The sequence below is a fragment of the Ambystoma mexicanum genome, chromosome 10 (genome assembly GCF_040938575.1).
Source record: "Ambystoma mexicanum isolate Mex_15411 chromosome 10, UKY_AmexF1_1, whole genome shotgun sequence".
NCBI classification, from domain to species: Eukaryota; Metazoa; Chordata; class Amphibia; order Caudata; family Ambystomatidae; genus Ambystoma; species Ambystoma mexicanum.
In genome coordinates, this window is record NC_090932.1 from 1,532,934,965 (window position 1) to 1,532,949,376 (window position 14,412).

At 48.6% G+C, this 14,412-nt stretch overlaps 1 protein-coding gene across 1 annotated transcript in view; it reads right to left on the reverse strand.

Annotated features, from left to right (window-relative positions):
* GCN1 (GCN1 activator of EIF2AK4) overlaps positions 1-14,412 on the reverse strand; it is a 1,783,851-nt gene that overhangs the window by 121,656 nt on the left and 1,647,783 nt on the right. Inside the window, exons 53-54 of the mRNA XM_069619734.1 lie at positions 14,121-14,235; positions 13,882-13,978 (exon numbers count right to left, since the gene is read on the reverse strand). Of these exons, the coding sequence (XP_069475835.1) occupies positions 13,882-13,978; positions 14,121-14,235 (212 nt within the window). The remainder of the gene's footprint in view (positions 1-13,881; positions 13,979-14,120; positions 14,236-14,412) is intronic.

Below are 14,412 nucleotides of genomic sequence, written 5' to 3' on the forward strand. Positions count from 1 at the left end.
GACCTACTTATGAACAATCCCGAGAGAGCGAAAACCAAGTTCTGGCTATATGATTGGATTAAAACTAGAGAGGCATGTATGAAATTGAAAGTGTCCAAACGACAAGCCTTTGCAAATAAAAAACTTCATGTTGTTGAAATGTATCTAATGAAGTCTCCAGACCCCAAATTCAGATACTCATATATGAGATTCAGAATGAATATCTGTTTGACAAATGAAGTACGTTTTATGAGGCATATGTCGCCCAACTCTAATTGTAGATTCTGTCTGAGTCCATCAGCAAAAGAGGATTTGAAGCATTTGTTTTGTGAATGCCCGGTTTTAGTGCGACAAAGATGTCTGATGTTTAAACACCTCTTTGAGAATCAAATACTGTTGACTGAAGAAAGTTTTTGGAATATTGTGTGTAACAGTCATTCCTGGAAATTGAACATTGCGAGTCTTTTGTTTGTGGAATCGTTAAATTTACCAAATTGCATAGATATCACAAAAGAGTAGGTCACCGGACAGATTAACAAAATGTCCAATGATTGTTTCATTTGATGACAAGGTTTTAAATTTTAAAATGTATTTAATAGAAATTTTATCAGTTAATTGCCTTGTAATACTGACAGCTACCATTGTATTTTATTGTTGTTGTTTGAATGTTTTTGAAAGGCTGTATTTTACAGCTATGTCAAAATAAAAAAAAAAAAAAAAAAAAAAGTGTGTACAGAACTCCAGGTTGCCACTTTGCAAATGGGCTCAAGGGGAACATTTGCAATGAATGCTATGGATGTCCCAGTGCCCACAGTAGAATGTGCTCTAGGCTTGAAGGGCAGTTCTCTCTTAGCAAGAGTGTAACATAGTGTCATGCATTTGACAATCCACCTTGTGATAGCTGATTTATAGACAGGATCCCCTTCTCTACCAGCTGCCACTGAAACAAAAAATGTGTTCGTTTTCCTCAGTGGTTTAGTTCTTTCCAGGTAGAAGAGGACTGCCCTGCGCGCATCTAGTGTGTGTAGGCTTCTTTCAGCCATGCTAGTGGGATTCTGGAAAAAGGTAGGTAGTTCAATCGATTGGTTCACATGGAACTTCGAGATGAATTTAGGCGCAAAACTGGGATGAGTGCCAAGAACTACCTTATCCCTGTGGACTGTAACAAAGGGGTCTAGAACAGAAAGTGCTTGTAGTTCGCTAACCCTTCTAATAGAAGTGATATCCACTAGGAAGGCCGTTTTATAGGTCAGGTCTTTTAGACTTACTTTATGATAGGCTCAAAGGGAGCTCCCATGAGCCTGGTCAAAACCACATTTAGGTCCAATCCAGGAGTTGGGTGTGAAATGGGAGGATAAATCCTATTAACCCCTTCCATAAAGGCTTTAATCACCGGTATCTTCCAACACACCACTTTTTGTTGCAATGTGGTGTAGGCTGAATGAACAGCCAGATGAACCTTTTAGGGAATTAAAGACTAACCCAGTGTCCAACAGATGGGTTAGGTACAGCACAATGTGTGTAGGTGAGCAATTGATGGGATTGACGCCCTTGGAATTGCACCAGATGACAAAACTTTTCCATTTGCTGGCATAGCAATAACGTGTGTTCAGTTTCCTAGCTTCCCTGAGTATGTCCACTCTGATGGAGCTGTAGGTGTCCAAACTCTATGACCTCAGGAGCCAAGCTGCTAAGTTCAGAGTTTGTGGGCATGGGTGTAGGGTCTCCCCCTTGTCCTGAGACAACATGTTGTACAGGCAGGGTAGTTTCACTGGTGGGGAGAGGGACATTTCCATCAGGCGAGCGAACCAGGTTTGGCGGGCCCACCATATCCAAACGGTAACTTGTTCCTAGTGCATCTTGTGCACTATCTTGTTGAGAAGGGGAGTTAGGGGGGGGGACGGCAAGCGTAGACAAATTTCCCTGACCATGTTATCCAGAGACCATTCCCCCTGGATCGGTTCTGGGGGTACCTAGAGGCACAGTCTAGGCATTGGGCGTTCTCCCAAGTAGCGAACAGGTCGATCTCTGGGAAACCCCATTCTGCGAAGACGTTGGACACAATGTCTTCATGTAGCCGCCATTCATATTCTTCGGGCAGAGGGAAATGTCTGCTGAGCACATCTGCCAGAAGATTGAGTTCCCCTGGAACATGTTGGGAAAACAAAAACATCTTGTGTTTGAGAGCCCATATCCAAATGTTTTGGGACAGCTTGGATAGCCCTGGAGAGTGAGTGCCCCCCTGTTTGTTCAGGTAATACATTGCTGTAGTGCTGACGGTTAGGATCAGCACTGTCTTCCCTTGTAATTGCACCGGAAAGGCTTTCAATGCTTTGAATACCGCTAGTAGTTCCAGTAAGTTTATATGGTTGGCCGCTACTTGAGGGGACCACACTCCGTGTGCTGTCTGCTGAAGCAGGTGAGCCCCCCCACCCCGTGAGAAATGAGTCTGTCGTGGGAGTGGCTTCCACGGCATGGGTGGTGAAGGTCTTCCCCTTCAAGAGGTTTTCTCTTGACCACCACTGCAGAGAGAGAACGAGGGCCGGCGAGACAACTACCAGATCTTCCCATTCTCCGCTGGCCTGACACCACTGGCTGTTGAGCCACTCTTGCATGGGACGCATGCGCAGCCGCGCATGGGGAACCAAGTATATGCATGACGCCATCATTCCTAGCAAGCGCATGGCCTTGCGCACCGTCACCTCCCGACTGGCCACATAGAGGGATCTGAAAAAGCATGTTCTGAACCTTCTCGTTGGAGGGGAAGACGAGACCGTCTTCCGTCCGAATTAGAGCTCCCAGAAATTGTTTTGTTTGACTGGGGACTAGACTGGATTTCTTTTTGTTGATTGAGAAACCCAGACTGAAGAGAAGATCTACTGTTTTTTGGGTGTTCGAAAAACACGTGTCGAATGAGTCCCCCGTGATGAGCCAGTCGTCGAGGTAAGGGTAAACTGGGACCGACAGTCTGCACAGGTGTGCTGCAGCCACTGCCAGGACTTTGGTGAACACCCTTGGTGCTGAGGCAATGCCGAAGGGGAGTACCTTGAATTGGTTATGCCTGTCCTCCATCATGAACCCTAGATATTTCCTGTGCGCCGGCAACATTGAAATATGAAAGTATGCATCTTTCATGTCCAATGTTGCCATGTAGTCCCCCTGTTTCAGCAATGGGATCACCTCCTGTAGTGTTACCATGCAAAACTTCTGGGGTTTTATGAACTTGTTCGCTGGGCGCAGGTCTAGAACAGGGCGCATGGTGAGGTCTTTTTTGGCTACAAGGAAGTACACTGAATAAATACCCTCGTTTACCTGAAGAATAGGGACGGCTTCTATTGTGTCCTTTCCCAGCAGTGCTTCTACCTCTTGATTTAGGATCTCCAGATGGTCCGGTGAAAGGCGCCGTGAGCGCGGTGGTCTGAATTGTGGAGGTCGGGCGAATTCCACCCAGTACCCGTGGGCGACCGTCTTTATGACCCACTGGTCTGAAGTTATCCCCTCCCATTCCATGAGGAAAGATGTTAATCGCCCCCCGACTGGGGTGACATGGGAGGGGACCTGTATCTGGTGGTCATTTCTGACCACAGGCTGTGGCTCCTCTGGGATTGGGGCCTCTACCTCTGCCGCGTTTCTGACCCCTTGAAGGGTAGTATGCGGGGCTTCACGAAGTTTGCCCTGTGTTAAAGTTCCCCGTGCCATAGTTTTGACCAGCACAGGCTTGCCCTCGAAAGGACTGCCGAGAGTTATTACCTCTGTGGGGGGGAGGTTTCTGTGTGATCTGTTGCAGAGACTTAAGAGTCTCATGCTCTTTCTTAGCGGTTTCCAAGGCCTCATCCACCGCTTTCCCGAAGAGGTTATATTCCTCAATGGGCTTATTGGTCAGGGAGGCTTGTGTTTCCGGTTTAAAACCTGAAGTACGCAGCCAAGCATGTCTTTTAAGTAGGGTCCCTTGGGCCAGAGACCTGCCTGCTGTTTCTGCAGTGTCCAAGGTGTTTTTGATCACATACTGGTTAACTTGTCTTCCCTCGATTACAATTGAGAGAAGCTTGGATTAAGCGAGTTCAGGAACCTCTTGGAGGCTTTCCTGGAGCAGGTTCCACTGAACGGCAGCATAGCTTGCCAATAGTGTGGTATTAATAGCAATCTGCGTAGTGTATGCGGCAGCCGAAGTGACTCGTTTGCCTAGAGCATAGAGTCTTTTGGATTCTTTGTCTGGAGGTGCTTCCCCCTTGGCAAGGGGTACTCCTGCCCTTTTCCGGGTGGTAGTCACTACCAATGAATCTGGGATGGCGTGCCCTCTGATGTATAGAGGGTCGGAAGGGGAACAGCGAAATAGTTTTTCCACTCTTGGGTTCACTGCCCGAGTTTGAGCTGGTGATACCAATGAGGGGGCCTACCTTCTCTTGATAGAATTAAGGAGGGGGATGGCTTGGCTAGATGGAGGCTTTTCCTTAAGGATATCCTCTACAAAATCCTGCTCAGCCACAGCCTCTTGAGTGGAGATTTGAAAGTGTTCAGCTGCTTTTTTCAACATGGAGTTGAAGGCCATTTGGTCATCTACAGGTGAGGCCTGGCGAGCCAGAGTGGACGGAGGAGAATCTAGGCACAAAACATCAGTGTCCTGATCTTGCTGTGTCCATGGGTCTGTTCCTTCCTGCTGGGTTTCTTCCCAGTTGTCTGTGGTACCCTGCTGTTCCTCTTCATAATTCTGCAGAAATGAAGCTTCCTCTTCATTATAAATGTCCCTATATGTGTCCATGTGGACAATGTCTTCCTGCTGGACGGGGACAGAAGACTGATCTTCTTGAAAATAAGTAGGAAAATGGAGGTTAGGCTCTACCCGAGACCTTTTTGGGGATGGATGATCAGAAAAACTGATAATCTTCTCCAGCCGATCCACACATCCTTCGAATTTCTCTCTAGTGCATTTAGAGGACCCAGATGGGCCTACGGGTGGAAAAACTTCGTTTTTCGTCCTACGGCGCTGAAAAGAGTCTCTTAGGGTATCGGAAAGAGGCTCTTGACTATCTTCATACGTATCGTAAGAATCGGGATCCCAAACCGCATATGAAGATTTTTAAGCGGCTTGTCCCATGACTTCAGGCGGAACCGGGGTAAAACGCACCACCGCCGTAATTCTTTCGATGCTGTCTTCGCTGAATCGGCGTGAGACAGGTGCTCCAATGGTCTATCGGTAGGTGTATTACCTTCCGCGGCACTAAAGGGCCTAGCTGTTGGTTTCTCAGGTAGAGGTCTAGTCGTAGTTTTTGGGCCTACCGCGGCCTTCGGGACTGTCGCAGCGTAGGATTTCCACACTTCGACGTGTGAAGTTTTAAGAGTAGCGCCCTTACTTAATTTTGGTTTCCCAGTCGCATGACACTGCTGTGGATGCGGGGAAGGCTTTGGATCTGAGCGATCCGAGGACCAGTCGAAATTTATGGCAGCCCTGTTGGCGCTTTCACCTTTTTCGACGAAGATATCAAAAACGGTGTAGGGGACGTCTTCTTACTGTGATGCGTTTGTACGCCCCTGTTGCCGGGTGTTGTCCCTGTAGCGAGACCAGAGTCAAGCCTTAAAGGGATGAGGACGGGCGTCGCAGACTTAGAAATGTCCGCCTCAAGGTCTATAACATCCACAACGGATGTTTGGTCATCCAAGGTGCCCCTGTCACTCAGCGGGTGTGGGGGTTCCACCTGCGACATACTGTATGCGGCCCACTGCTTTTCACGGCGCTCCTTAAGGGTCTTATGCCGAAGGAGTTTGCAAGCCGCACACCACTTTTCGCCATGCTCTAGGGGGAGACAGGCGTTGCACGTCCCGTGTTCGTCCTTCCAAGGATATCTGACCCTACACTTAGGGAAGAATCTAAAAGGAGTCCTTTCCATAACTAAAGGGAAATATGACAAGACCAAAAGGGTAAAGAGGGGAAAGGAGGAAAGACATACCGACAATATGGCCACCCCGACCCCACTCTCCCTACTGTACCGGTCGACCAGAAGGCCCGACCATGAGGAAAATCCAGCTGCCGGATCTTAGGCGCTGAAATCCACAGCCGTAGACAAATCCCTGGCAGTCTTCGCCGAGGATGTTCTTGTGACCGAAGTGACTTAACGGGGAATAACCGACAAGTCGGTATAAGATAAACAATGTCTCTTTTGTAAGAGCTCCGCTATAGGGCGACCAGTTATCTGGGCGGAAAAAAACAATCTGAGGGACCTCGGCGCGTGAGGGATTTTGGGTACACTACACGTCACGATAGGGATAGTGTTACAGACACGCCTATGCCGACGTTCCCTTTCGGTCCCCGAAATACAAGATGCAATATTCTGCGGTTACCACTGGATGTCGGACTATATGCACAGCATGTGATTCTAAGCAGATTAACAAGCATCAGAAGATGAGTTCCTAAACTGGGGCAGGAGCCTTCATCGACGGAAAAGTCCTGAAGAGACCGTTGAGAAACTCCTTGACGAGCCTTTGCAACCACAGGTAAACCCTTTCTGGTGTCCTGGTGTAACGGGAAATGGCGGCCAGGTGTACCTTGATAGAGACTTGAGCCAGTCCAGCCTTGGCCAGGGAAAGCAGGCATGGTAGAGGCAGTGGGGCTGTGACATGCAGGAGTAGTAATCTTCTGGGCCGGCACCATACAGAGAACCGTTTCCACTTATGGCCATAGCATGTCCGTGTTGAAGAGGCTCTGGCCTTGGCCAGGATGTCTTTACATTCTGCTGGTAAGGAAGAATGTCCAAATTGTAGGGCTGCAGGAGCCAGGCCCGGAGGTTCAGCGATGCTGGGTCGTGGTGTAGAATTTCTCCTCCCTCCCTCCCTGGTGAGAAGATCGTGCAGTAGTGGAAGCCTAATGGACAGAGCCGTCGACAGATGTAACAGGTCTGGGTATCAGATTTGTTGCTGTCACGCTGGAGCGGCGAGTATCAGCCAGCAGTGACACAGTGTGTTGATCACTTGTAGCTGGAGAGGGAACGGTGGAAAAGCATATAGAAAGAGTCCCTCCCAAGGGAACGAGAAGGCATTCCCCATGCTCCTCGGCTGCGGGAACCTGCTGGCGAACCAGACACTTGGGAGTTTGTCGCCGTTGCGAAAAGGTTAATCTTGGGTTGAACTCCACTCGTGGAAAAGAATATCCACTTGGTCATGGCGAAGCTCCCACTTGTGGCAAGAATGTAGCTCCCTGCTGAGAGATTCTGCGATGATGTTGGTGCCTGCCAGGTGAAAAGGGAGATAACGTGTCCTGATGAATAGCCCAGTACCACAGATCCTGGGCCTCCCTGGAGAGAGCCGGAGTGCGCCTCTCACCCCATTTCCAGATGTACAACATGGTGGTGGACTTGTCTGTGAAGATCCTCACCACCTTTCCCCTCAGCAACGGCAGGAACTACTTTAGGGCCCAGAAGACATCACGAAGCACCAGCATTTTGGAGGATGTACAGGAATCTAGGCAGTGCCATCATTTTAAATACTGCTGCTCTCCCCAGCAGGATCAGTAGAAGGGCGTTACAATGTTTGACGTCCTCTGCAAAGCGGTTTATGATTGAATGGAGATTTTTCTCTACGTAATCGTTTAAGTTTGTTGTTATCTGAACCCCGAGGTATCGAAATTGGTTAACTTCTACATGGAAGGGGCAATTCTGTATCCCTATGCTACCTATCTTTCACTGGAAACATTATGGATTTCGACCAGTTTACCCTTAAACCACTAAAAGATTCGTATTCATTCAGTAAGCATATTACTGTTGGGCAAGAGGTTATGGGGTCTGATAGATACCGGAGCAGGTCATCTGCATATAATGAGACCGTATCCTCCCAATCATCTGTCCACCAGAAACCCTTCCACGTTTGTGATTCTCTTATCAGAATCGCCAATGGCTCTATGGCAAGTGCAAAAAGCATTGCAGACAAGGGGCAGTCCTGTCGTGTCCCCTTGCCCAATCTAAATGGCTGCGAGAGCCACCCATTTACTCTGGTCATGGCCTCTGGGGACTTGTATAGCAGCTGCACCCATCCCAGGAATTGGTCGCCGAAACCCATTCGACGCATTATTTCCCACAGTGCTAGCCAGCGCACCGAGTCGAGGGCTTTCTCGAAGTCTATTGTTAATAACGCTAAGGGACCCTGCAGGAGGGAGGATTTTTCGAGTGCAGCGTGCAGTCTGTGTATATTCATACGCGTAGACCTCTGGGGCATAAAGCCGCAATGGTCTGGATGTATCAGTGACAGGATAACTTTCTGCAGTTGATTTGCTAATGCTTCCGCTAGGATCTTGGTTTCAGTGTTGATTAACGAGATCGGCCTGTACGAACTACATTTCTCTGGGGGCCTATCTGGTTTGGGGATCACTATTATGGTGGCTCTCCGTAGGTCTGGGGGGAGCTGTCCCTGCTCCCTCGAATGTGTGTACATCTGCAGGAGATGTGGAAGTATCGCGCTTTGTTCTATCCCTTTCCATGTCTCCACCGGGAAGCCGTTCGGCCCCGGTGTTTTCCCAGGGTGTAGTTGTGACATGGCCAACCCTAGCTCCTCTTCAGTAATGGTTGCCTCCAGTAGTTCCCTCTGTGCGTCCGTTAGGGTAGGGAGGGTAATCCCATTTAATACGGAGAGGTTGGTAGGGGCATCCGGTGATCCATAGAGTGTCGCATAGTAAGCTGCAAATCCTTCTGCAATATCCTGATCTGTCCACAGCGGTTCCGTGTTATCGGGTTTAATCATCCTGACCTGCTTATGCCCTTCATCTCTCTGCTCCAGCCAGGCTAATATTTTACCCGCCTTATCTCCAGTCTCATAATCTGGCGCGCATCGTACTGTGTGCCTGTTTAGCGTTGTCTAGGGCTACATTGTGCATTGTTTTTTTTTTGGGCAATGACCAATGCTCGATTAGTTTCAGGCAGGTCTCGCGCCAGATGTGCGCGTTCTGCATGTTCCACCTGTTCTTCAGCCTCTTTTACTTTTTGTACTTGAGCTTTTTTGTGCGCCGTTGTCCAGGAAATAATCTCTCCCCGCAACACCGGCTTATACGCTTCCCATAACATTCCTGGGTTATCAATTGACCCTGCGTTTAGTTCAAAGTAATTGGTTGTAGTTTCTTGAATGCGTTCTACAAGCTCTGGGAAGCCTAAGTAATAATTGTTAAGGCGCCATGAAGGTGGAGGGATTGGCCTTGTCGTTGACAATTCTATTAATAGGGGCAAATGATCAGAGATGCCACGCGGGAGTAGAGTGGCGTTAAGTACTCTGTGCACCTCTATGGTTGGTACGAAGAAGTAGTCAAGTCTAGAGAGGGATGCATGGACGCCCGAGTGGAATGAGTATTCTCGACTCTTGGGGTGAAGGTTGCGCCATACCTCTTTCAGCCCCAGTGCTGCTATGAAGGTAGCCAGCCTTGTGCGAGTGTCTGGATTCCTGCCCCTTAGGTGTGTGCGGTCCATTCCCAGGTTCATACATCATTAAAATCGCCACGAGAATTAATGCAGGATTCCTCAGACACACTATCAGGGGAGTTATCTCTTCTATGAGATTTGGCAACAACGTGGGTGGTGCGTAAATGGCTAGTATTGTTATGGTTTGATTCCATAGGGTTCCTGTCATGTGCACGTATTTGCCTCCTGTGTCCTGTGACACACTAGAAAGTGTGAGAGGTAGCTTCTTGTGGATCAATAGGAGGACCCCTCTTGAGCCTGAAGTAAAACCTGAGTGCAGTGCTGTGCGATAGTTTCCACGTTTAAATAGGTTGCATGTGGTGCCCGCCAGATGTGTTTCTGTGAGCAGTGCCACATCCGGTGCTTGCCTGTTTAACGCTTGGGTGAACAATCTGCGTTTTATCCCACTACCCAACCCATTGACATTCCATGTCAGGAGACGTGATTTTGTATCAGATCCAGCTCTTGTCATCTGGGTGGGGGGCTGGTTACTGTTGGGCGGTGCATGTAGGGCTCCGGGAAGAAACCCAGTCTGTTGTCTCGCTGTGTGGTGCGGATTCGTAGGGGTGAGTGTTTAGTGTTGTCGGACCATACATGAACAGAGATAAAAACAAAACCAAAAACAAAAACTCCCCCTCCCCCCCAAACTCCGTCCCTCGTTCCCCTGGAGGCATCTACTGCCTCGGTAGTATATAGTGTTACCTGACCCCCCTCCCTATACTCTCACCCAACCTGGAGTATCTGTCACCCGAAATTTAAACAGAACAAGTAAACCTAACTAAGCCACTCTCAGTGGCACATGAACTTCAGCCAACGGCCACCCGGGGTGGCTCTCCGTGAACTTTACAGCACCTTCCTGTGGTGCCAACGCAGAGTTCTTAGTTTTAGTCTTAGTCTTAGTTCGTGGGGCGGGTGGCTGTTCGGCCACTGGCCTGATTGTATTCCGTGGGTAGATTGGCGTAGGGAGCGAGAACTTTGTGGTGCTCCTAAATTTAGTAACCTTGTCATTCTGACCAAAACTGCACCCATTTCATACTTCAGTAATGGTTGCCTCCAGTAGTTCCCTCTGTGCGTCCGTTAGGGTAGGGAGGGTAATCCCATTTAATACGGAGAGGTTGGAGATATATTGTCCACATGATCTGGGTCGACCGGTGGTGGCATCTCTGGTGAGCGGGGTGCTGGTATGGCTGCATATTGATCGATCCTGCTCTGTGTAGAGGTTTTCCTGAGCTTATCCCTACCCATTTTTCTGCTTGTTAGGGTACTGGTGTAGAATGCTGATGTCTGGTCCCGGAGGGGGGGCCGCCAGGCGTTGGGAATAGGCGCTATTGGTGAGTTACTGATGGTGGTTGCAGTGGCGCCGGGCACGCTGCGACCAGCAGCTATTTATATTTGTGCTAACTTTACAGTTCACTTGTCCAAACAATGTCCATTAGCCACACATTCAGCAGCTCTGATACACTGCCCGAAGGTCTAGACGGTGTCGGTGCGCGTATTTGTGAATTGCGAATCGGTCACAGCTTTATAGCGCCCACCGGGGCCCTGTGGTTCTGTCCCTTGGTAGCAGCCACACGAACTGGGCAGCACGCCGCTGTGGCAGCGTGTCGCAGGCTGGGCGAAACCGGGTCTGACACCAGTCCGCGTCGTGCTCCGCTGGATGGTCCATCTAAAGGGAAGGATGGTGTTCAATGGGGTCTGGTGGGCTTGTTGTGAGTTAGATCTGGTGGATTGAGGAGTTCATTCACTTCCTCCCTTGTCGCTTTCAGAGTTCCAGTAGGGATTTACGACTTCTCCCCCGTTGTCAGTGCTGGGGCACTTGTTCTTAACAATGTGGGATCGCCTGTTATGCCCCAGAAGTGAGAAGAAGTTTATAGCCCAGGTTGTCAGCAGGCGCCGGTAGAGACTGTGGCCCTGGGTGGAGGGCCTTCGTTTGTGGGGGAATTGGGGGCGGGTCACCAGCACCCTCTATCCCACCTTCCCCACTCTTTACCACATTGCCGGATGTTCCAGGTCTCGAGTAGCGGGTCTGCATCTCCGGCTGCAGGGGGCACGGTGCGGGCGCTCTACGCTAGTCGGAGCACCCGCCGGTGCGCCATGTGTCCTCATCCGCTGGTCCGCAGCGCACCCAGCCGCGGGGCTCGCTTGCGCTCCCCCTCGGCTGTGCGGGGGAGCGGTCCGCAGGGGCCGGACGCCACCCGGCGGCTCCAACACCGCCACGCCAAGCGTCCCACTCCGGGCCCGCTCCGGGTCCCCAGACCGAAAGGGTGTCCGCGCAGGCAGAGGTGCTCACCTCGCAGCCGTCAGCACGGCACGATCTCGCGGCGGGTGAGCTGCACCTGCGATCGCTGCCCCGCCGCCGTGATCAGGATATTGGCTGCAGAGCCCGCCAGAGCGGTTCCTGGTGCGAGCCCACGCCGCAGGAAATCGTTGTTTCCCTCTCGGACCGTCAGCTAGTGCGCGGTCGCAATTATGGCGGCCATCTTGGGCGGCGTACTTGTTACGGTTCCTGTAACTCCCCTTGCGGATTTGCATCGGATCACCGCGATTCGGTGCAGGAAAGTCTCTCACACCGCTGGAGTATTTCAGGGTTCAGCACGGAAATATTTTTGTGCAGGATACGGCCAGTGGCGCGGGAGCAGCACGGGCTCACGTCCTCATCAGATGGCTGCTGGCCACGCCCCCCAGTTGCTGCTTTTTAAAGATTGTCCAATTATCCTTGTGTATATATAAATAAACATTTATACTATAACTAAGTGTGTAAGAGTTTACTTGGATACCTGTAATTACTGATTTTATTGTACAGCTCTACAGCTCACATTACCCCTCATAAGATAAGCCTGGCTGCTCAGTCACTCTACCAACTTCTGTAGTACAGGCTTATATTAAAAGGTGGGTTACCGAATACCAAGAGATAAGTCTTGTAAAGTCCCACGTTGGACTCTACAAATTCTTACCCAACAACAGTCGAACAATGAGACAAAATCGTTCAGAAACGTTTCCAAAATTTGATGAAAAAAATGTAAATATGAAAAATAGCTCAGAGAGCAACAAGAGGACTCCCAACACTGAAGGGTGCAGTAAACATCTGTGGTGGAGCTTAGGAAGAGGACTGCCATTGACCCAGACAGTGATTGGTTTAAAGGGGAAATACAGTTTTCAAGCTAAAGTGAAACTGTTTTTTCTTTTACTGAGGATTCCCAGCCTGACTGGGATTATTCATGAGCATGTGAATCCACGCCAGACCCCATGCTGGAGAAATATCGGTTTTAGAACCGTTGATGTGACAATATTTGACTAGAGGTTTTACTTGCTTATTGTGTAAACTAATGATTGTATACATGCCTATCTAAGTGGAATTTCTGGTGCTGCTCTGTGTGGAGTCATTGTAGCCATAGACCACTCCCACATCCTCCCTAAAATGAAGCCTTGCTGCTCTGCTACTCTACCATGATTGGGTTTGGTTGACCTCTCACTTCCTTCACAGTTCACCATAATAGTGTGGCCTCCAAAATTCATCCCCGATGGCTAATTTCAGGAATCCATCTTAACATGTTACGAGAAAAAAACAGGAGAACATGACATGGAGACAGACTCTCTGCAGTGGTAGCCCTAGGGACTTGAAAGTGAACCCTGAATTAATGACCTGAGCAGCTAAATGAAGGTAAAAAGCTTTTACTTACCTCAAAGTTCAGCCATAGTTCCAGGACAGACAAGAAGCTGGAGGGAAAGTAGCATCTTTCTTAACATCATGAATAAGTGAATGAATGCTTCAAAATACTATGGGTGTGTAGTGTATGTTGCACCTCCAAACGCTACGGTCCTGCAACTTCTAAATTCAACATGTAATAACTACGTAACTGTTATGTTCCTCGTGTGTAGCATGCACGAGTGTGTGTATATTTTCTTTATTCGATTCATGTTAGGTTCTTGATGACAAAGTGGCCTCAAGGATGTTGCACTGCATGCTCAAAAATAACAAATTCCATGATAAGGAAACCAGAGAGCTTTGAATATACACGTGTTATTGTAGCCCCACATTTATTCTTATCCAATTCTATTGTATATAAAGTATATTTAAAATATATCTATTTCAACATTAGTATATAACTTCACAACTATGTTAACTTGTATTTTTATCTACCCCACACTGTGCTCTGGCGAGTTAGTCTTGATCATTCACCCACTGCTACCACTTGATGAGTTAGGGGTTGAATATATGTGGGCAATTAACATTGACTTCTAATCCTGGGACCAGAAGAATCCTGCTAACAAGACTTTGTAATTTAACACTAAAATTAAATCTAGCAAAGAGCAATAAGCAGCAGCAGCACTTTAATATCCCTGCACACTGTCCACCGCATAGTCCAACATTCTGGTAACTTAAAATGGCAATAAACAACTGCAACAACCTAGCAATAGGAAGATTATCTCTAGACTTGTTAACAAACAATCTGAAAAAAGCGACTCGTACCAAGAAGGTGTTGCTGAAGTACAGTATTTAGTTCATCTTCTGCAAGGTATGCACACAGCTCCCCAAGAGAACCTGCGGAAGCCATGCGGGTTGCATCCTAACAAGAACAAAACCAACATTTAAGTAACATTTTAGCAACAAAGAAAAACTGCAGATAATACACCAACAATTACTGCTATGCTTTGAGTGCCTTTTACACAAAGGCCCATCAATGGGAAGACAACGCAATCGGATCCTACCTCATCATGTCCAAGCATTCCTAGCAGTGCAGCAACAATGCTTTTCCGGATTGTTGCATCCATCTTGGCACCAGCTCCCTGAGTAACAAATCGCAGGGCCTGCAGCATTGTCTCCCTGCAAACAAGAAAATTACCTTCAATGAGAAGTGTCAGAGATACCATGTGAACACAGAGCATAAATCCCTGGCATGCTGCCTAAAGCATGGCCCCAATGTGAGGTCACCTCAGCAATGATGAGCATGTTATTACCCAACTTATTGACTCCTAATCCCCTAATGGAAAGTTTGTGATG